At 42.7% G+C, this 21752-nt stretch overlaps 4 protein-coding genes and 1 long non-coding RNA gene across 11 annotated transcripts in view; 2 read left to right on the plus strand and 3 right to left on the minus strand.

The window, feature by feature from the left end:
* Positions 1 to 75: 75 nt before the first annotated feature.
* On the minus strand, positions 76 to 2201 carry cox6b1 (cytochrome c oxidase subunit 6B1). 2 transcript variants are annotated; one of them, XM_081600467.1, is made up of 4 exons: positions 2178 to 2201; positions 711 to 816; positions 462 to 562; positions 76 to 285 (listed from the first exon to the last, which is right to left on the minus strand). In XM_081600467.1, exons 1-4 carry the CDS (start codon positions 2178 to 2180, stop codon positions 232 to 234), a joined length of 264 nt encoding a protein of 87 aa, XP_081456593.1. In that variant the 5' UTR covers positions 2181 to 2201; the 3' UTR covers positions 76 to 231. The 2 variants fall into 2 exon arrangements, with proteins under 2 accessions (XP_081456593.1, XP_008434508.1); XM_008436286.3 differs by lacking the exon at positions 2178 to 2201 and adding an exon at positions 1487 to 1699.
* Positions 2202 to 3200: 999 nt separating this feature from the next.
* Positions 3201 to 11078, minus strand: fam234a (family with sequence similarity 234 member A). Of its 2 annotated transcripts, none has more exons than XM_017310872.2 (12): positions 11008 to 11078; positions 9540 to 9824; positions 8892 to 9002; positions 8646 to 8819; positions 7100 to 7224; positions 6893 to 7025; positions 5870 to 6002; positions 5663 to 5803; positions 5496 to 5583; positions 5259 to 5411; positions 5088 to 5190; positions 3201 to 4573 (listed from the first exon to the last, which is right to left on the minus strand). In XM_017310872.2, the coding sequence occupies exons 2-12, from the start codon at positions 9793 to 9795 to the stop codon at positions 4365 to 4367; spliced, it is 1626 nt and encodes a 541-aa protein (XP_017166361.1). In that variant the 5' UTR covers positions 9796 to 9824; positions 11008 to 11078; the 3' UTR covers positions 3201 to 4364. The 2 variants fall into 2 exon arrangements, with proteins under 2 accessions (XP_017166361.1, XP_008434507.1); XM_008436285.3 differs by lacking the exon at positions 11008 to 11078 and adding an exon at positions 10675 to 10775.
* On the plus strand, positions 6930 to 7300 carry LOC145549082 (uncharacterized). The gene is made up of 2 exons (XR_014085030.1): positions 6930 to 7031; positions 7115 to 7300. It is a non-coding gene; the product is annotated as an uncharacterized LOC145549082 (long non-coding RNA).
* A 293-nt stretch (positions 11079 to 11371) lies between the features above and the next one.
* Positions 11372 to 19771, plus strand: luc7l (LUC7-like (S. cerevisiae)). Of its 2 annotated transcripts, XM_081600464.1 has the most exons (11): positions 11373 to 11582; positions 13509 to 13579; positions 14736 to 14830; positions 16107 to 16205; positions 16290 to 16400; positions 16510 to 16653; positions 16751 to 16927; positions 17701 to 17789; positions 17853 to 17882; positions 17960 to 18121; positions 18977 to 19771. In XM_081600464.1, exons 4-11 carry the CDS (start codon positions 16110 to 16112, stop codon positions 19098 to 19100), a joined length of 933 nt encoding a protein of 310 aa, XP_081456590.1. In that variant the 5' UTR covers positions 11373 to 11582; positions 13509 to 13579; positions 14736 to 14830; positions 16107 to 16109; the 3' UTR covers positions 19101 to 19771. The 2 variants fall into 2 exon arrangements, with proteins under 2 accessions (XP_008434514.1, XP_081456590.1); XM_008436292.3 differs by lacking the exon at positions 13509 to 13579 and having other exon boundaries at positions 11372 to 11582.
* A 64-nt stretch (positions 19772 to 19835) lies between these two features.
* Positions 19836 to 21752, minus strand: part of eps8l1b (EPS8 signaling adaptor L1b) — an 18956-nt gene continuing 17039 nt past the window's right edge. For all 4 annotated transcript variants that reach the window (XM_081600460.1, XM_081600461.1, XM_008436296.3 and 1 more), the window contains one exon: positions 19836 to 20042. In XM_081600460.1, the coding sequence (XP_081456586.1) occupies positions 19956 to 20042 (87 nt within the window). In that variant the 3' untranslated portion in view covers positions 19836 to 19955. The remainder of the gene's footprint in view (positions 20043 to 21752) is intronic.

Raw genomic sequence — 21752 nt, forward strand, 5'->3', positions numbered from 1 at the left:
TCTTATTTTTAGTAATTTACAAAGAGCCGTTGTTATCAGAGGGGAAACAGTCAGTAGACACTGGAACTCCATGAATATATCCTGAGGCATTTTAATGCAGAATCTGTGGTACATTTAATGGGTTTGTAAGGAATGATCATTCAGTTGCAGTTGCTGCTGGGCAGAGCAGCAAACTGCAGAGGAAAAGTGACGACCAGGCGTCGCTTTTACAAACATTCAGAGCCGGCAGCCTCAGATCTTCCCTGGAAACGACCCGTCGTCTCTCTGCCCGTCCCATTTCTCAACCTGAAGGGTCAAAGTTCACAGGAAAACCATTAGAAGGATTTTCATCCACTCTGATATTTACTGACATTTCAGGTGAAATTGAGCACATCTGACCCAACCAGACAGACTGTCTTCAGGAATAAAACGTTTTTATTTAAAAAAATAAAGTTATTAGTGAAAGTGTTGAATCTATTTACCCAGCTCATGGGGCAGAGGGATTTGTAGACCCTCCTGTACCACTCACATGGGGTGATGTCTACTCCTTTAGCAGTCAGAGCTTTCTGGCAGCGGTGATAGTCTGGAATCAGAGAAAATAAATCAAAATCCAAATTTACACATTTTAAAATCACCCTGACAGAAAATAAACCGACTTTAAAGCTGGACTTATTGCTTCGCCAGGTAAAATAGCCTGTTGTGCCACTGTGACCTTGACCTGTGATCCTTACCCAGGTAGTTGGACCAGCAGTTCCTCGTCTGGTTCTGGTTCGGGAATCGGGCATCAAAGGGAGCGGTTCGGTACTGGTCCAGCTTGGCCTTAATGTCCTCAGCCATCTTTAATAATCATCAATAAAACAATCAATATCAATGAAAACTGACTAACTGCTGTACCTTCATTTAGCCACCGGCAGTGACGTAGGCACGTTATGTAGTAAAGGAATAATTGCCTCGGATCTGTTTTATTGAATTGCCTCGGTTCTGTTTTATTGAATTGCCTCGGTTCTGTTTTATTGAATTGCCTCGGTTCTGTTTTATTGAATTGCCTCGGTTCTGTTCGTGAATGTTCGCACTGAAAGCCCGGTTCTGGTAACGCAGGGGATTATTTTCGGGGTGTCGCATGCGGCACCCGGAGCTGTGTTCATCAATGCGGCGCTGAGCTCCGGTTCCTCCTTTACGGAAAAAAACACTAAACAACCGAAACCAGCTGGTTGCTTAGCCTCCATATATTGTGACTTAAACGACATTACTGCCCAACTCCTCCCGGGCGCAGAGGCTTTCCTCTCCGCTAAAGGAGCTTCTTTTCCGCATAACCAGGTTCGGCTTGTCGGTGTATTTTAATGTATTTTTTTTACTGTTGGCCTTCATTAAACCTCGTTGTAAACAGCCTGGAGACTAAACAATGTTCAACACCAACAGCTAAGGTGGTCCCCCGCCTGAAACACACCCAGCCCTTCTTTAGGAAGCCCGTTTAAACTCTTAGAGACGCCACGAAGGTGAAGGTTACCTTTTTAGATGCGGCGAGAGCTCAGAGTCTTTACAGCGGACGGTTCGGTGCGCGTGCTTCCTCACTGACGGGCAAAGAGCGCGAAGCGCGTGCGCTCCGGCGCTCCGAGAAACGTATCCGTGCAGTCCTGTAATGATGATATGGCGGACTGCCCAGGTCACATTGAAGTGACAAACTGAGCTAGTCTGAAGTTTAGACTTCCTGTACGCAGGTGCGAGGACTGAGAGGAGATCCAGGAGAGCCTTAGCCCCCTATCAAGGAGCAGGAGGAAGTTTTTATTGTGTTTAAATTGGTAACAGAAAAAAATCAAGTGGAATAAAGCGGAAGTACATTCTCATACAATTAGTTACTTATTAAGAGAACTTAACAGTTGAGTTTTTAGGCGAAAACGTGTTTCGTTTGGCTTCACCCTACAGATATTCATTGTAATCGAAGGGAGAACAAACGTAGCTTCGCCTGCTGACACGTCGTGCGGAAGTGCAGAAAACTGTTTTAATTTATCTTTATGACATTTTGCGCGACGGCAGGGTGCGGCCTGAGTGAAATTACTGGTGTAATGTAGACGCGCTCGTTGGGATGAGCAGACTGGCGGGATATTTTCCACACCGAGGTCAGAATAACAGAATAAAACTGGAGTAACGCCGCTGATACTGAACGTGTGATGTCCGTGTTGGTTGTGTGTTCTTCTCACCATAGCGACGGAGCGCGTCTACGTCTCTACGTCAGTCTCTGCGTGGTGACACACCCCTCTGCCGACATGTAAGCCGCGCAGGCGCATTGTCTTCGGAACGAGGACCGGAGTTTTCTTTAGGACCTTCTATGGCTGTTGTGTCCGGTCTGGAAAGTTCCCCATTTTGAGATGTGAACGACAGAGCTGCCCAGTTTCTTGCTTTATATTTTTGATAATCGCTGAACTGATATTTAAATATTTCACATTATTTACAGTTTAACAACTTTTGATGAAGTTAAGATGCCTCAACTGGTAGATGGGTCATTTCCTAAATTTAAATCACAAAAACCAGATTCTCTGGGAGCAATTCAGAAATTCTCTGAAGTTTCATGACTGAAGCTTATGATAGATAGTTCCATTATAGATAGAAAAGAAGGAATACATTTCTGCAACAAGAAAAAGCTCAAATTTTGAAATTCATCTAAAATTTTCTAGAATTTTTTCTAATTTGAAAAATTAAGGGAAAATTGCTGGAAAAAACTCAGAAATTTTTAGAAGAATCTTAGAAAGATTGAGAAAAAAAATCTTTTATCTTTTTATCTTGCAGACAGGTCAGTAAAGAAAACATCAGAAACTGTTAAAAACACACAAAAAAGGAAACATCCAATCATTTCTGAGCTGTAATGGAACCAGTTATAATAAAAAACAGCCTCTTCCGGTCTTGTCTAGTTTCTGTTTCCTGTTTAAGTTTTTTTCCCTTAATTGCTGCGGTCCGGTCCGGTCGGTCCGGTCCGGTGGGATAATCTGTTTGGGAATTTCCTTTCCCCACATCCACAACCTGCTTGATATAAACAGGTTGGAAAGCAGCTACACTAACCAGCAAAAATATATTTAATACAGAAACATCAAGTATTTCTGTATCAATAATAAATTTTTTATTTGTATTTTTTTACACAAAGTCCAGGTTGCTCAGATAACGACCATTTAGCTGATCTGGATTGTTGGTTCTGTTGTCTCTTCTTCTTGTTAAAGAAACAAAAACAGTTCCACATTTCAAACTGAAGTCTTTATTTAAAAAAGTAATTTATTCAATACAGACATTTTATCAAATAAATCAACTCCAAACGTTCAAAGCAAGAAAATCTACAGCCAAGAGTTTCTGTTTTCACTCGTTATGAGGAGGAAAGTTTCTGAAACTAGACAGCAGATGTCATGAACCACAGTGATGTTTCATAAATGATTAATAAAGTTTCAGCTCTAGTCCTGCAGACCGTAAAACTTCCAGCATCTTGGATTCAACACGTAACATTCATGTCTAAACTGACAGCAAATTAACAGCATTTAAGTGTTTGTTAGTGTTGGTTTGGTTCTGGTCTGAATCAGAACCAGTCGCTCCGTTTCCTGCTGAGTCGCAACAAATGAAAGAGTTTAAAGGCCGACATGACATGTCTCCTTTAAGGCCTCTGCGGCTAAAAGCAAAAAACGGCATATGCAAATGTTCATGCATAGAGGTGAAAATCGTCCCGCTTGGATCGGATCTGGTTCAGTTAAGACGAGTTTCAGCGGGTTTGTGTTCGCAGCAGCTGTTCAACAGTTCTGATTGGACGCCGACGTTCGGCCGCATCAGAGACAGTATGGGTAGAAAATTATTTAGGAAATCTCTAGAAAAAACCATCAAACTTCTAGATTAATCTCAGAAATTTTCTAGAAGAAAATTCGAAAATTTTAGCTTAAAAAGTAAAATTTTCTTTAAAAAAAAAGTTTAATTTCAGAAATTTCTGAGAAAAAAGGTGGAATTTCTGAGTTTGAACCTCAGAAATTTCCAGGTTTTTCTACAGAATTTGAGCTTTTTCTAGAAACGTTTTGACTCGTCCAACGCACACATTTCACTCTCTAGAAACTTTCTAAGGTTAATCTCAAAATAATTTATTTTTCTAGCATATTTTAAACTTTTCAAACACTGAAATTTCCAAGTACTTTCTGCAAAATGTATGAAATGTAAGAATTTTTTTTTCTATCTCTAATTGCCGTAATACGTCGTCATGGTAACGTCACCTTCACCTGTCCAGGTGTCAGGAAGAATCTTTCCAGTTAAAGTAAAGTAGGAAGGACTTTCTTTGGCTCGTGATAAAGTAAGAGCTTTGGATTTGTAGTGAGGAACAGTCGCCAGTTGGCGGCCATGTTTTGCCAGTCGGCGGCCATGTTTCGCTAGTCGCTCCTGAAGCGCAGGCGGTAAAACGCTTCCCGGACTTCGGCGTCGCTGTGCTGCTGGCTGGTCCTGATGTGGCGGACGCTGCACAATGGGACGTCCTGCTTCAGCTTCCGCTTGGTGAGAACCACGGTGCCGCCCGCCTCACCCGCCTCCGGCCCAGTCAGCAGGAAGTAGGCGGCGTGGCGACTGCGCTCCATCAGAGTGGCTGGAAAAGACGGGAGAACGGTTCCATAAAATGAGGCTCAACTTCCTCAGAGTATTTCATCTGGATTTTAGGACAGACCAACAGGAAGTTCTAAAATGATTCTCAGTTTCCAAAATACTTTACAGCTACAATCTGAAAAGTGTGGAGTGTTTGTATTCAGCCGATCTGAGTCCAATTTGCATAGAAAAAAAATCACTGATGTTTCCTGAGTTTCAAAAGTCCATTTTTTGACTTGAAACTTTCCATGTTTGTTTTTCTAGAAATTTTTATCAGATATTTTTAGAGAATTTTTAACTTTTAAAACTCTAAAAAATATATATATATATATTTTTTATGTTTGGAAATTTTCTCAGTTTCAAAAGTCAAACATTTTTGACTTCAAACTTTTATTTGCAGATTTTATTTTCATGACCTCTGTGTTGAATCTGCTCTGATCTAATCCATCCCATAATGTGGTTGGGTTTCCTGAGCTTCGCCCGGCCCCCAGCATGATGCTGCCTCCGCCCGGTTTTACCTCTGAAGGCGACGATGCGCTCCTCGCCGTGGCTGAACTCCAGCAGGACGTCCGGGTAGAGCGGGTGCAGCATGTAGGAGCACGGGGAACCGCCAGACTCCTCCTGCAGAGAGCAGAACCGGGCTGAGCGGCGGCTCTGGGCCGGCGCCGGCCGACAAGAGCAGAACCTACCGATGAGTTGGACCCGGACCGAATCAGGCCCCAGAACATGAAGACGGACAGCGAGTTGGTGGTGTGGACGGCGTCGGGTCGGAGGGGGCCGGCGCCGGGCTGCAGCTGCTCCTCCCACAGCAGACCGCCGGTCCCTCCGTCCAAGATGGCGACCTGCAGGACAGAGGGGGGGGTCGAAACGGGTCGACATGGGGGAGGAAGGTCTGATGATGAAGATGACGATGATGATGGACTCACCTTAGTGGAGTTTCTGACATCATCATCTTCAACTTCAACCACCGGATCAAGAACGTCGTCTCTGTTAAAGTGACCGAAGGACGGAAACCTGGAGGAGAGAGAGAGAGAAGCATCAGGACAGAGCTACACAGCGATATAGATATATAGACATAGACAGGCAGCCGGACCCCCCGCTGGAGCTGGTGTTGAATCTCCATCGTCGCTTCAAGGACGGTCCGTCCACCAGCGCCACCTCTCTTCTAGACACAACCAGCAGGTCAGAGGAATCATCGCCGTCTTTGGTCCTCAGCAAACGTCTGGCCTCCGATCTGCAGATGGAGACATGAGGCCCCAGAACACCCGATGCATGCTGGGTAACGCAGGCTGGCTCTTACTGGTAGATGGACACCAGGCCCATTGTGTTGCTGGCCGTTTTCTCCAGGTGTTTGTCCCGCTTCAGATCCGGACCCAGACCCGGTTTGGCTCTGGCTGCGATCTCCCAGAGAGGCAGGCTGAACACGCCGGAGGCTGCAGGAACGAGCTCAGGTTAGCTTCACCCACAGCCCTGCTGCTTCCCGGGACCACCGGCGACACGCCGCAGCGGCAGCGTTTCTGAGAGAGCGCAGCTCTTTGCTGCTAACGGCTGAGAGTTTGGGCCGACATCATCATCATCATCATCATCATAGAAACCAACTTTTCACCATATTGTTCCGTTTCTGGATGCAGCCAGAAGGATTTTTGCTCTTTTTCATTGTGGCGACTTACGAAGCGTAACCGTGGCAACAAGATGTTGTTTACAGCTGGGAGCATCTGATTAGCATCTCAAAAGCTCAAACAGCACCTGAACTATGACCCTGAACTCATTTACATTTTAATATCAGAAATTTTTAAGTTAAAAAAAAAAAAATTTAATGTAAAATTTTTGATTTTTTTTAATTTTCTGCGTTTCAAAAGTAAACGAGGAGGATAAGCAGATGATGTGGTTCCAGCCAGGACGTGTTAGCTGTTAGCATGTGGTCCTCAGTCATACAGCATCAGTCTTCAGTCAGAGGCTTCTTAAGTTGGCTGCACGACTGACTGCTACTGGAGATCCTTCCTGCTCACATCATCATCATCATCATCACCAAAATGACTCTGAAGATATTTGAATGACGACATTTAATGTGATGAATAAAGTTTCTCTGAATTTAAAACTTTTAGAAAGCGAGAGGAGAACCTGGAGCTCCCGGTGGAACCTGCCTCTTCAGCCGCTTTTAAAAACTATTTAGCCCTTTTCAAATATCTAGAAGGGCAACAAAAGTTTTACGGTTTTTATTATTTAGTCTTTTTAATGAAAATGTTTTCTGGGTTTCCGTCTTCGTCAGTTTTAGTCGCTACATTAACGTCGATCCGGGTCGGTCGGGATCTGAGCTACCAACCTCTCTGCAGCAGCAGGAAGTACAATCCATCTTTGGTTCGGTGCAGCAGGTGGCTCTGCGTGGCGCCGCCGCCGATGGGGACCTCCGACCCGATCCGATCCCCCGTCTGCCCGGAGAGCAGCACCAGCTGCGTCTGCAGGTTTGGACAGGAAGAGGTTAAATCTGACGGGTTGGATCAGAACCGCCGCGACGCAGCAACCGGTCTACCTGTGTGTCATTCAGCAGGACCAGAACCACGTCGTGGACCCGGTCCCCGTCCAGATCCGGGACACTGAGGACGGGCAGCGAGACGGACAGAACCGAGGGCCGAGGCTGCTGCCACATCACCGCACCTGGAACCAGAACCGGGTCGTAACTAGTTACAGTTCCAGAGTAACTTTAAAGAAATTAAAAGTACTTTTAGGAGTATTTTTACTGCGCTGTACTTTTCACTTTTACTTGAATAATTTCATTCTGAAGTATTTCTTCTCTTACTGGAGTAAATTAACGTGTTTGAACCTCCAGACAGACTCAAACCTGCAGTTTCTGATAAAGTTTCAAACATTTTTAATTGAAAGAAAGAAACTGATCAGGAACATTTTTATTTGGCTTGATTTTGTTATTTTTGGCTATTATTGTCCTTTTCATCCTTAAAATACCAAATTTTCCTCTTAAGTTCATATTTTGGTTCAGCTGATGATGTCATTTTTAAACATTAAATGATTGATCATTTGATCAGTTATCTTATAAAACCACGTTGAAGCAGATCTTCTCCTTCTTGACCATCATTTTTCCACCTCAGCCTGAAGACACTCAGGCTTCACTGGTTAATATTTCCAGAATAAAGTCGCAGTGTTACAAAAATAAAGTAATAATTTTATGAGAACTAAAGAAAAAAAAAATTAACCCTTTCATGCATGAATTAAGATCCTGTTTGTCAGGATTTTTTTTCCATTTTTTTTTTATTTTCTTAAGGCATAAAAAAAAGAAAAAATATTTCACTTTTTTATTTTATTTTATTTTATTTAGGTGATCAATTGTAATTTTTTCCAAAAACAAAGTTGTTATTTGAAAAATCCATCAGTAGTATTGTTCTATATGGTTATCTGATGTCACAATGTTTTTACCTGTAAGAGTCTGCAGGAGAAGGAGGGACCGGGTCGGCCATCTTGGATTTAACAAAAATAATTTCTTGCATTTGCAGCTGATGGTCAGTAGTTACAGAGTATTTTATGATGCTTAGTGTCCACTTCAGTGGTCTGTGTGCATTTAAAACAAAGATCCACAGGAAGCTCAAGAAATGGCCTTTAGACAGCCATGGTGACCGCTATGCATGAAAGGGTTAACATGAGGATTGTTATATACTTTGATTTAACTTTTAGATAAGGAAATATTTCATCTTTTAACACATCAGCATCAAATTCTTAACATCAGGACTTTGAAACGATTCTGCAATCTAAGAAAGGTCATTAAAACGGCTTAAAAAATGAAAAATATTTAGATTTGTCTTCAGTTGTAGCTTCATTCCTGCTCTGACTGTCATGTTCTTTCAGTAAAATGACTTGCTTTTTAGTCTGAATACTCCAGATAACGATTAATCGATTACTACATTAATTGATTGTTATTCTAATAATCAATTAATCTTTTAAGCCCACATCCTGATTTCAGAAAATTAAACATCTACAGATAAAGGACGGTAAAGGTTTTCTTTCTCCTTAGTGTTTACACAAAGGCTCCAACAGCAGAGTTTTGATAGATGATTAGCTTGGCTGACCGGTGCGTTTGTCGACGGCGGTCAGGTTGTCCGAATGGGACAGCAGGCAGTGCCAGGATGAAGGCCGCAGGCCGCACTGGGCCCAGTCCAGCTCGCCCCCCAGCGGCCGCTCCCACAGCGTCTCTCCTTTGGTCCCGTCCAGCGCCAGCAGGAACAGACACGGCGAAGTCAGGCCTGGAAGACAGACGCTGGGAATCAAACGACCGACCTGAGCTGCAGTGAAACGCCGACCGAACGCGACTCCACCTTCGTCAGAACACGACGTGTTTGGAGAACTTTCTGGGCTTCTGATGACGATCAGGACGTCCATCACCTGGTCGCTGTTGGCGTGGTCCAGAGCCAGGAAGTCGTAGGTCACTGAGAGGAGAGACGGCGGTTAGTCTAGGGATCAAACGATTAATTGAATCGTCAATTAATTTAGTAATCGATTAATCTTTCCCTGGAGTAAAGGTCGTACGCTGAAACTTCCACACATTCAGATCAGTAAAGGAGCCAAAGCTGCACAAAAATATATACATTTTGCATTTAAGATAAAAACAACAACTTTGAACCAGAAAATAATCTCTGAACTTCTCAGTTTTAGCTAAAAAGATTCTATTTTATCCAATTATCTCTCAGTTAATCCATGAAATAATCCCACTGAGGCCTGAGCTGCAGAGGAACCTTCTGCTTCCAACCATCAAACCTTCATGAAAAACATGTCATATAAAGTAACGAGGCCATTTTTAAATCTGATCAATTGATTCATTTTCTGTATAATTGATTGTCAGGATAATTAATCACCAGAATAATCGATCATCAGATTAATTAATCATAACAGTCTATAATAATTGATTAGAATAATCAATAGCTAATACTCGTTAGGGTCTGCCTGCCTGCAGCGCCGCTACTCGCCTGCGTCGGAGAAGCTTCGGCTCCAGTTGAGCTTGTACTGCGGCCGCTCAGGACACGGGATGATGAAGGAGAAGGCGAAGACCACGGTGAGGCAGAGGAAGAGGGAGAGGAAGAACACCGCCGTCCTCCAGTGGCTCATCCTGCAGAATCCCCGCTTGCAGCTCTTCTTCTGCAGTTCTGCCGCCGGAGCCGCCTCCGACCCGTCTCCCGCCGGCTTCAGAGGGGAGCCCTCGGTGGCCTGGTCTGCGGTCTCCATGGCCTTCACAGCATCACCGGCCTGCAGAGCTGAGGCAGGAAGCGGCGTGAGAACGGAAAACCGGGAGGAAACGCTCAGACTTTTTAAAAACGTGGTGGTGGCAGCATCATGTTAGGGGAAGGTGGGTGGAGCTAAAACCTGTTAGAAGCTATTATGGGCTGGATCAGGTCAAAGGTCAACAACCTTTACGACCCGTTATATTTAAACAGCAACTCGACTCTTTCAGATTATTATTTTGTTATATACAAAAAAAAATTTACCCAGGAAAAAAAGAATATTTTTTTGTGAGAATATTATAAATATATTACATTACTTTAAAGGTATAAGAACTGCTGAAGCTGGCATTATTTACTTCTGGTAGATTGCTTAAAGGAGTTGGTTCTGGTTCTGGTTCTGAGGAATAATCAAGAAAATTATGAACATCATCTTCACAGGACTGTCTTCATAGAGCATCTTCAGTCAGAGGCTTCTTTGGGTTCGCTGTAATACATACTGCTACTGGAGCTCCGGTCCAGCCCACAGTCATCAGTTAGAATGGCCTAGTTGAAGTCCGGACATAAATCTAATTGAGAACCTGTGGTGAGGATCACAAATGAGCTGTTTTACAAAGATTTGGTGAAAATGTTCGTTTCTGTGAGGCTGAATACAAACCACAAATTACTCATTGTGAATATTGTCGTTTTCCTCATTTTTATCACAGTGTGTTGTTTTAAAGAGACAGAGTCTGGAAAATGTTTGAGTGCTGTGAATAATTTCGGCCTGGCCGGTCCGGGTCTCTTATCTGCATCAACCTTTGTGGCTCTGAGCCCATTCAGATGTGCCAGAACTGGTTCCAGAAACATCTGTGCCCAAAAACAAAAACACCCAAACAGAACCTACCATCTTCAACCGGAACAACACGCCCAGTTAGTCACGGTGGCCTCAGGTCATTTACAGCAGGGACAGCTTCATAACGACAAAATTAAACCCTCACCTGGACACAGACAACCCCCAACTCAAAGCTGTTCAAATAAAATTAAAGATTTAGTCTTTACTGGGCATATAAGTTAGCGAAATTAGTTCAAAAACAGGTGAAAGTACTTTGCTATCACAAGTTGTTCAGCAAATGCTAAATCCACACAGCAGCGAGATCGGTATCTTTGCTACAAACACGTATTATTTCAGTTAAAACAATTTTTAAAAATAGGCATTAAAAGGAGAATTTTTTCTTACGTTAACTTTCAACCGATCTTCGTCGGTCACTGGTTCTGTTCTGCAGCTGCCCAGATCTGCGCAAACTAATCAGAGATAAGCATAACGTGAATGTCTATTTTTACCTTTACTTTGTCTGACAGGTGTTACCATATGAAATATCTATACTTTCTAACAAAAATAAAAGCATAATACCGTTTTTCCACGACAATCTAATCTAAAATTTAATGTAGCCTTTTAAAAAAAACTCTATCGGAGTGTGACCGGGTGTAAATAGCTGCAACCTGGCAGTCTTAATTCAGGGATTAGTAGTTGCCAAGGCTCTGGTGTTAGAGCGTTGTGATTGGTTGATCTTAGATCTGTAGCGGCATAGAAGTTACCGCGTCATTTCCGTAATTTTAAACGGAAACGGGTCAGTTCGCGACGTAAAGAAAAGCAGTTAGCGGTGATGGTTGGAAAAAAATACGGTTCAACCTGGTAAACAAATAGAAGAGCTGGTCCAGTTGTTCGGTTGTCGACGGAATCACCGTAGACCATGTCCGCCCAGGCTCAGATGAGAGCGCTGCTCGACCAGCTGATGGGAACAGCGCGGGATGGTGAGTAGCTGTGGGAGCTAACGGAGCTAGCCAAGATGGAGGCTCTGCTGAGGCTGGCTTGTGTTGGCGAGTGGTGGACAGACCTGCTTGAATGGATGTACCACAGAGCGCTGCTTCTTAACACAGGAAAACTGCTTCCAGGCCTTAAAATGAGTTCTAAATTTAGCGCTTACTGTATCCATCCGCCGTGTTTAGTTTAAATTTACATAAATATGTGCATTTTGTCCTGCCTAGAATGCGGGCTAAGTTAGCTCCAGCTAGTCTGGTGTTTATTGTGGAGTTAGGAAAGCTGCCGGCGCCATACTGCCACCATGTCCAGCTGACCCACCGGATTACGCTTATAACGGAATAATTAACTCCTAACTACTGTTCTTCATGTTTAATACTTGGTTACATTTCTGCCACACATTGGCTTTAAATGCTAATTTGATGTAGCTTCTGTGAAATTAAATTTGCTTTCAAAGTATTAGGCAAACATACGAGTTTTAATCGATGCTGTAGTTTATTAAATTAATATTATATATCATAACAATGACTCTGCGCTAACATCAGTTGATGACGTGTTTAAGTGCCTTGCAGAAGTATTGAAGTTTTTGATATTATGACCACAAACAGCCAAATATTTCACTGGAAAAACATAAAATAATCAGAAAGTGGCCTGCATCTTTAATATGGCGCCTTTAGATTGGGTATTGGGACCTAATTCCCATAAATTATGAAGAGTCCACATGTTTGTAATTTAGCCTAACTGCAGATGTTCTGGCCTGCAACTGGTAATAACTCTGGTTTGAAGTCATAAAGAGTCAAATAATTGTTTAATGTGAACATAATTGTCCAAACTTTTTACCAAAACTCTGAAGCTTCAAAGTTCAGGAGAGTCACAAAGAAGTTTTTGTGTTTTTTTTTTCTGTTGGATAAACTAAACATCCAATATTTAAATGAATTAAATAAAAGTTTCTGTTGAAGAAACTGAATGTTGAAATCACAGGGGTCATAGGTCACACATAGATGCACAATTAGCTCCATTTTTGGATGATGATCTGCACATGTGTCCGTTTCTTCAGCCCAGTTTAATAAATGTCTGATTTTGCTTTGAATCACTGAATGTTTGATCTTCTAAACTAAACTAATTAACAGAGAAAATCTCTGGTTTGCACCTAAAAATGTTCTTTTCATGAGGAATTTAATCTGATGTCCAGATGGCCGACCTTGACCTGACTTGAACCTTGACTCTGGAGCTGCAGTCAGGGGCCACACAGACTCAACTCCAGGGCCTCAGACGGCCCCTGTGCCGCACTTTGGACAACCCTGGCTTAGATCAAATTAAAACTTGTGGTTATAAATTACAAATTTGAAAAGACTCGATACTTTTGGAGGCACTGAAAGCATGAAATCATTTATCAGCATAGCTGATGTTAAATGATCAGTCGTCCAGAATTTATTGCGATAAACGATAATATTGTTGTTTGAGACCATTTTCCAGTAATGTAATAATGCAAGAACACTTTCTCAGACTCTAAACTGTAACAAACATTTAACTGGAAGACATTTTGAATATCTAAAATAAAAAACAACAAATGAAATGAATTCAACAAAATTATCCTTCAACATAAGAGACCAAAACACCAGGCTGAAGACTTTTATCATGCAGTTTTTGGCTGGAGACTTTTATCATCCAGTTTTTGGTAGAAAAGCGATAAATGATGCAAATAGAAACGTTTGTGTTGGCTAATGGATGAATTTATCGACGTGCTCAGGTTTATTTTGTTGCGCTCTTTGTGGCCTGTGAAGCGCTGGCGGTTCCATCTGTTCAGTCAGAGCGGGTCTGTGTGGTGTGCGTGTGTGATCACATTTATTTCTGATTCTTCCCATACATGTGTTGCATACAAACTGAACAATTGTGGCCCCTTTATTTTATTCATTAAGGTTCAGTGTATCATTGCCAGCCTACATCAATCTGCAAGGGAGTTGCAGAAAAGCCTCATGTTCATCGAGCCGTGAGTCACACATGATTTTTAAAGCTGTTATGATCAATATCCAAACAATTTCTCTGCCTTCCGCAGTTTATTGTAGCTTTTTATTTAAATAATCGTATAATTCCTCAGTGGCACATCAGTTACCTTCAGCTAACACGTCTAGCTGCGTTGTTTCCATACGAGCCGACTGGCAGCAACGCCTTTACACGGCAGATTAGAGATTAGCAATCCACTCGTTGACAATCTGACTTGTGTATGACTCCCAACTTCTTACTGCAGGTTTGGGCCAGAAATCTGTTCCCATTTAAACTTTTCTGCAGCGGGTTTAAAATTCTGCAGCTGAGGTGTTGAAGATGCAGGAGGGTACAGTATGTGGTGCAGATCGCAGTGTGTATAACCGCATTTCTTTCCCTTGGATTCTTTTTTTAAGTGTTTTATTATTATGAATGGCTTGGCTGGAGATTTTTATCAAAGTGATTTTCATTTTTTTGTGCATTAGTCCATTTTTTTTCTGTCCAGGAAAGTATTAAAAACATAATTAATGCTTTTAGTTAGAAGTAAATCTCATTTCACTGCTACCAGCTGGAGACGCACCGATCCACTTTCGGTGCCGATGTCTGAGGTTTAGTACCGATCTGATGCAGAGAAACGGCTGGATTTATTTAAACGCACATAAACAAACTGAATTACAAATGTATTTACTAACTCTGCACTTAAACATGTAAAAATAAAACGACTTTAATTTGTTCAGTCAGTGCAGTCAGGATTCAAAAGATTAAATATAAACGGCAACAAACTGTCAGAAAAGTTCAGACAGTTTGTTTAGGAGTTATTAATATAAAGTAAGGTGAGTAGAAATAGACTGAATAGATTGGACTCATTGCCACTGATATTTCTCCGATATCGGCACCGATACAGATATTGATACTGGATCGGTGCGCCTGCTCCCAGCAGCAGTGTGGGCCTTTAACGTGATTTATTGATTCTTTGGAAGGTAAGAACCAGACATACAGCAGTAAGATCTACACGCTTAACATCTATGTTTACTATGATTAACACGGAAACAGATATGAGTCCAGTTCCCTTAAAGGGAAGGTTTGCACCTGTGACAGCTGCAGCTAACGTTAGCGTAGCCTAACTCTTCCTCCTCTTCCTCACTCTTCTTCTCTTGTTTCAGGCGACGAGACGCGGCAGAGGGTCAAGTTCACCGACGAGCGAGTCTGCAAGAGTCACCTGCTCAACTGCTGCCCGCATGACATCCTGTCTGGAACGGTGGGTCACGCGCGCGCGCCCCAAAATACGCCGGTAACCATGGCAACCGGTGCTGGGCGACAAACCGGCCCAGAAGTTATCGCTGTAAACGATAATATTGATGTTTTAATGGCATAAATTAAAAACATTTTTAAATGTCCAAAATAAATAAACAAACGGCAAATAAAATGAATTATGAAGTCTCTCCAACCAAAATATGTTTTAGTTGTAGCTGGTTGTTGCTAGGCAACCAAAGAGTTGGTGGTTAGTGATTCCACCAACCTAGCTTAGCTAGCAGTAAGAGGCTGAGCAGCTAGCTACTGAACAGGAGGAAGAGTTAGCTACTGTAAGCTAGCTGCAGCTAGTGAACGTCAAGTGGTTAATCTGATGCTGAGCTGTAAGAGCTGCTTAGTCGTCTGTTTTTCACACACCGTTAGCTAAACACGCTGCTGCGGTCAGTCTGTTTATTTAATGCTAGCCAAAATATTCCTCTCTGTAAATCTGAGATTACCACAGATTACCACGTATTCTGCAAAGTGAATATAAAAAAATCCAAACAAAAACAGAGTCTGATGCCTGCAGTGGCCGTTTTCTGTTCATGCTGTTGTGGAAACGTCTGTTTGACGTCTTAATTTTAGTTTAAAATGTTTCCACACTTTTGATTAGTTAATTTTGGTGCACATCTTCCACTAAAGGTACCGCTTAGCTTAGCATACGCACATCGATTTGGTCACCAGCTGCGTTTCCATTCACCATAGAATTCACAATTAGCCTTTTTGAAAATAAATTAGCTTAATGGAAACATGAGAATTTTGAGTTGGGTTTGTTTTGTCTGTCAAAATTAGTCTATTTTGCAAAACTGCAATGGAAATGCTCTTTGTTTTCATCACACAAGTCATGTGATCATCAACAAGATGTTACTACTGCCAGAAACCACGAAGAAGACGACAGGAAGTAGTTTTAGGATTATGATGCAGCATGTTTTTTAATGACTTTATGTGAACAAATGGATTCACATGACTTTAGTTGTGTTTCTGATTTACTGGAAACACCGTAATTGTGAAATAGTTTTTTTTTTTACATTACTGGAATATCAACCGCATTTTGCACGTGGAGACATTTCAGCCCTAATTTATTACAAAAAATCCATGAAAGTTTGTCGTTTTCTGGATAGAAAGAGGGAAATTACACAGAATTTTTATTAAAACCTGCATCTTAAACCATTTTGTACAAATTCAGATGCATAAACGAGTTTATTTGATTCCAGTTGTGTTGAATAATTTCTGTTGTTTTGCAGCGTATGGATCTGGGCGAATGCACAAAGATCCACGACCTGGCGCTGCGAGCCGACTACGAAATCGCCTCCAAGGAGAGAGATCTGTTCTTCGAGCTCGATGTAAGTGACGACCTTCAGAAAATGAATATTGGTTATTGATAACCAGCCTTAATGATCAGATAAATGTTTGTTTTCCCCCTGAAGGCCGTGGATCACCTGGAGACGTTCATCGCCGACTGCGACCGGCGGACAGAGTTAGCCAAGAAACGGCTGGCTGAGACGCAGGAGGAGATCAGCGCAGAAGTGGCTGCAAAGGTGGAGCTGCACTCACCTCTGTGTGTGTGTGTGTGTGTGTGTGTGTGTGTGTGTGTGTGTGTGTGTTTTGGCTACGCAGCTAACCCCATCATGCATTGCTGCGTTTCAGGCTGAGAAGGTCCATGAGCTGAACGAGGAGATCGGGAAGCTGCTGGCGAAGGCGGAGCAGCTCGGCGCCGAGGGCAACGTGGACGAAGCCCAGAAGGTTCTGCAGGAGGTGGAGAAGGTCCGCACCAGGAAAAAGGATGCCGAGGTGAGTCAGGAGAGGAGAGCCGCCAGGAACAGGAAGTGCTTCCTCTTCTTAAAGGTAACACCGCGGGTTTTCTTTTGCCCTCGTCTCCGTCTGGTAGGAGGAATACAGAAACTCCATGCCAGCCTCCAGCTTCCAACAACAGAAACTCCGCGTCTGTGAGGTTTGCTCCGCCTACTTGGGTCTCCATGACAACGACCGCCGCCTGGCCGACCATTTTGGTGGGAAGCTTCACCTGGGCTTCATCCAGATCAGGGAGAAACTGGACCAACTAAAGGTACACGCCGCGCTTCCCCTTTAAACACGCTTTTTAAAGCGGACCTAGTATGAAAAATTCACATTTTACACGTTTTTCTAATTTGATTTAAGTTTCTACTGGTTCTAAACAAAAAACAAAACAAAAAAAGACCGTAAGCAATTTTTAAAAAATCACCCAGCTGTTATTTTGCAATAAGTTCATTTTCTTTTAGTGTCGGGAAAATTAACTGTTTCAAAAACTTTTGGAACGTAACGTCACAAAAGGGAGTTACCTAGCAACCCCAGCGGAACTCTGTCCGTTACCTAGCAACCCCAGCGGAACTCTGTCCGTTACCTAGCAACCCCAGCGGAACTCTGTCCGTTACCTAGCAACCCCAGCGGAACTCTGCCCGTTACCTAGCAACCCAAGCAAAGTTCCAGCATGTTTGGTCAGCTGGTTTCTCTGCCATGTGCTTTTCAACGATGTATGGTTGTTATTGCACGTCTATTTTGCAGCCATTTCCATGCGAGTGTAATTGTTGGCCAGTAGCAGCTTATTGGGATTTAAAGCGACAAGAAGCCTTGAAACGGCTCATCCTGAAAGAGAATCTAATTATTTAAGAATAGTTTTGTTCAGTCAATGTGCCATAGACCAACCCTGACCTGTTGGTGGGAGCAAACTGAGTCGCCTTGATGGGTTTTTTAAGTAATTTTGACTGAACTTGGAGTGAACATGAAGAACTAATGGAACCAGATTAGAAGTGTTGCTTCAGATAGATTTTCTTTCCCTTTAAATATTTTGTGTTTTACCAGAAAACGGTGGTTGAGAAGCAGGAGAAAAGGAACCAGGAGCGCCTAAAGAGGAGAGAGGAGAGAGAAAAAGAGGAACGGATGCGGAGAAGGTAAGGATGGAAGCGTTGGCTGGTCATGGTGCCCGGTGGTAACTTTACCCGTTTGCTCCTCAGGACTCGGTCCCGCAGCAGAGAGCATAGGAGGTGAGCTGACTGGACCTTCCTCAGCTTTTATGTCATGAAACGCTTTAGTTCTGGATTTCAAGTTGTGTTTATTTCAGGTCCCGTTCACGTGACCGCAGACGGAGGCGCTCACGCTCCTCGTCCCGGGACCGGCGCCGCTCGCGCTCACGCTCCAGGGACAGGAAGCGGCGGCACCGCAGCAGATCCCGCTCCCGCAGCCGAGGGCATCGCCACAGCCACGAGCAGAGCTCCAGACACAAGTAGGGCTGCAGGGCAGCGCCGGCGGTCACCCCGCAGGGGGGCGGCGGTCACCCCGCAGGGGGGCGGCGGTCACCCCGCAGGGGGGCGGCGGTCACCCCGCAGGGGGGCGGCGGTCACCCCGCAGGGCGGCGCTGGATATGTGGCTTTCTTTGTTCTTTTCTATCTTGCTTTCTTTGTCTTCGTATTTTCTGTATTTCTCTATTTCTGTTTTGCTTTCTTTCTATCCTTTCTTTGTGTTGCTATCTTTTCTTTCTTTCTTTCTTCGTGTTTCTGTCCTTTTCTTTCTTTCTTCCTTTCATTCTTTCTTTCTTTGTTTCTGTCCCTTTCATTCTTTCTTTCTTTGTTTCTGTCCTTTCTTTCTTTCTTTCTTTGTTTCTGTCCCTTTCATTCTTTCTTTCTTTGTTTCTGTCCTTTCTTTCTTTCTTTCTTTCTTTGTTTCTGTCCCTTTCTTTCTTTCTTTGTTTCTGTCCTTTCTTTCTTTCTTTCTTTGTTTCTGTCCCTTTCTTTCTTTCTTTGTTTCTGTCCTTTTCTTTCTTTCTTTCTTTGTTTCTGTCCTTTCTTTCTTTCTTTCTTTGTTTCTGTCCCTTTCTTTCTTTCTTTGCTTCTGTCCCTTTCTTTCTTTCTTTGTTTCTGTCCTTTTCTTTCTTTCTTCCTTTCATTCTTTCTATCCTTCGTGTTTCTGTCCTTTTCTTTCTTTCATTCTTTCTATCCTTTCTTCGTGTTTCTATCCTTTCTTTCTTTCTTTCTGTCTTTCTCAGTGAATGACTGCAGATGTAAATGTTTGTTTCTGACGTTGTGATTTGATCAGATTCACCTGTCAGCTTATCGACCGTCTGATTGGCCGTGTCTCTCAGGTCGTCCAGGGACCGCGAGCGTTCGTCTCCGGACCGCTCCCGGGACCGAGACAAGCGGGACAGCATGAACGGCCGGTCGGACTCCCGCCGGGGGGAGGAGCGAGACGCGGGCGGGGATTTCTGAAGACCAAACGGCGCCGCCTGTCTCTCCACTCTGTCCGTTTTTATTAAACGTAGTCGTTGCCTTCCTGCGTCTCATCGTCTCCATATTTGGTCATGCCGTCACCGCCAGCTGAACCGTGACATGACTTCGGTTTCACCAGACCAGATGGCTGCAAACATATTAAATTAGTCAAAAAAATCATAAAATGCAACTGATTTTACTCCTTTTTTTTCCGATGTTTTTGATAAAGGTCTGTAAATATGTTGGTGTGGAAGGCCCGCCCTGTTTGTCCCTCGGAGGCTCCCTTCCTGCTGTCACATGCTTTTCTTTAATGTCTCCCAGTTTAAAACGTTTCTAATTCAAACAGTTTTTAAACTTGTAGTCTTGCTCCATCTCCACTTTAAAAAAAAAAAAAAACATGAAAAAATCTTTTTATTTCCTGATTCTGGAACAAAAATAAATAAAAGTAGTGAGTTCGACCCGGTTCTGTTCAGTTCTGGAGAGAGTTTTCTGTTGGTTTCACCTTTTTAATTTAACAGCATCTACTGTTGGCATGGAAACGACCCGCCAGCCATCGATCAGTGCGGCCCGTTTAGCGTAGAGAACAGGTTGGATGGATGCTTTGCTCCCCGGATTCGTTCAGTTTGGCTGAAATATTTTCTTTAAAGTCACAATAAAAAAATAAATAAAAACTTTTATTGTCTCGTTTTTGTTTCATTTGGATTTTCAGCTAAATAAGTGAAACCAAGACCAGAAGGAGCTTAAATATTTATTTTGCACAGCAGAAAAAACGTCTTCATCCACAGAAACCGCTGGATGCCTTAAAGGAGCAGAATAAGAGTCCGCCTGAGTCGGATCAGAACCAGCCGAGCGTCTTCACAGTGTGGTGCTGTCCAGCTTCAGATCCACTTTCTGCTTCTGCTTCTCCATGACGGCCTCCAGCTCCGTGGCCCGCTTGGCGTCCTGCGCAGAAAACAGCCACGTTGGAGGCGGTTTGGACCCGGTTAGCAGAACCAAGCGGGACAGAAAGGCTTCAAATCCGACAACAATCATAAAGGTTTACTTTGTTTTTATATCTAAAGACAGATTTTTGTTTTTTCAACAAAAAAAAAGTTTGTCAATTTGAAAATGGTGAAAAAAAATCTGAATTTTGAAACTTTCTTAAGGAGCCATTTGCAAAATTAGTCAAATTAACAGCAAAGTATTTATTTAGCCGGAGAAAAACATTTTAAAAGTCATACTTTCACCATAAATGAAGATTCAAACTAAATGATTAGCTTTCAAGTAAATATTTTAATTTGTGAGCTAAACATTTAGCTTGGAGCTAAACAATTAGCAATGTTTGGCTTGAAATTACTTAAATTGTGAGCTAAACATTCGGTTTGCTAACTCAGTAGCATTCAGTTAGCTACACATTAGTTTGGAGCTAAAGGCTTAGCTCGCTAACTAAACATTTAGCTTCAAGCTAACTGGAACGTGGGAATTTCTAAATTTCAGTTTTCATGTGGAAGAAGTCCGTTTTTCTTGAAAATGTTTGACTTTCCAAGGTTTTCTAGAAGATTTCTGAAATCAATCTTGAATTTTTTTACATTTATTTTTGAAGAAACTTTCGTATTAGGGACGTCGGACCATCCCGCGGCTGCTGTTTTCCAGATTATTCCAAAATGGCGAATATTTACAAGGCTAGAGAAGAAGAACGTCGGTCACGTGACCGAGGTTTTTATTACGTGCCTCGGTAAAGTCCGACGTGTTTGATGTGTTTAATGTTTTCTGAACAGGTCGCTGCTGAAGGACACCTGGTTTACAGGCAGTGGCGGAGCTAGACTTTTAAAGTTGGGGGGGCTAAGGGGGGGCCAGGACTACCTCTGGGGGGGCAAAATTTTAAATGTGTGTGTGCACATATATATAATTTAAAAAAAATAACCAAACTGAATATTTGGTTAGTTTTTAAGCCCCTCTGTCATTTGATATGTTATACTTTAACTGGCGCACATGGAGACATGATAGACTTTATGCAAAGAGTTCATCGCAGAGGAAACTAAAATCAATCAAATAAAAGATCCTTTCTGAATATCATCTCATGGACACTGAACTAAATGCGTCTTTCTGACCGGGAGCTGACAGCGTGTTGAAGAGTTATGGACACCTTGGTTAGGAAGCTCTGCTTGGACAGGTCATTTGACAGCTAAAAATATTTCGGGTCGGACCAGAATTATTTGCCTGATGGTGGCTCGGGCTTCTAATGAGTTTACATTTAATGAGTTTGGAGCACACAGAGAAAACCTAAAGAGAATGTGATGATCTACTTATTGTAGTTTAAGTAGAGGAATAACAGCTGACTGTTGAGAGAGGAAAGAAATGAAAGTGCAGATCCGTTAGGCAGAAACAAGCGCAGAGCTCTGGGCAATAAATGCTCCACCGTTACGCTCCAATTAATCACACGTGAGACGACAAACGCAAAATATACAATATATAGTTACACTGCCAACGTTAATGGTGTTTTAAAACAAAACCAGTAGAAACTGAGTTAACATGTCAGATTCCCTCCTCACCCTCGTCTTGATAAGAACAGAGAGCAGTTCCCTGGTTTCTGTCCAGACTGTGATCAGCTGACCACTTGGTGCTCAGACAGTTTAACTTTACGCACAGAGAACATCGTGGAGCTCATTAATA

The sequence above is a fragment of the Poecilia reticulata genome, chromosome 19, assembly GCF_904066995.2.
Source record: "Poecilia reticulata chromosome 19, P_reticulata-male-v2, whole genome shotgun sequence".
Lineage (NCBI taxonomy): Eukaryota > Metazoa > Chordata > Actinopteri > Cyprinodontiformes > Poeciliidae > Poecilia > Poecilia reticulata.

Excerpts from the sequence above, each read along its gene's own strand:
- cox6b1 (XM_081600467.1), bottom strand. Across the intron at positions 563-710 it reads CTGCTGGTCCAACTACCTGG|ACTATCACCGCTGCCAGAAA; the intron begins GTAAGGATCACA and ends CTCTGATTCCAG. Across the intron at positions 286-461 it reads CCCTCTGCCCCATGAGCTGG|GTTGAGAAATGGGACGGGCA; the intron begins GTAAATAGATTC and ends TTGACCCTTCAG.
- fam234a (XM_017310872.2), bottom strand. The coding sequence starts at position 9,795 with ATGGAGACCGCAGACCAGGCCACCGAGGGCTCCCCTCTGAAGCCGGCG. Across the intron at positions 5,412-5,495 it reads ATGTCAGAAACTCCACTAAG|GTCGCCATCTTGGACGGAGG; the intron begins GTGAGTCCATCA and ends TCTGTCCTGCAG. Across the intron at positions 4,574-5,087 it reads GCGCATCGTCGCCTTCAGAG|CCACTCTGATGGAGCGCAGT; the intron begins GTAAAACCGGGC and ends CGTCTTTTCCAG.
- luc7l (XM_008436292.3), top strand. The coding sequence starts at position 11,522 with ATGTCCGCCCAGGCTCAGATGAGAGCGCTGCTCGACCAGCTGATGGGA. Across the intron at positions 11,583-14,735 it reads GATGGGAACAGCGCGGGATG|GCGACGAGACGCGGCAGAGG; the intron begins GTGAGTAGCTGT and ends CTCTTGTTTCAG. Across the intron at positions 14,831-16,106 it reads ATGACATCCTGTCTGGAACG|CGTATGGATCTGGGCGAATG; the intron begins GTGGGTCACGCG and ends GTTGTTTTGCAG.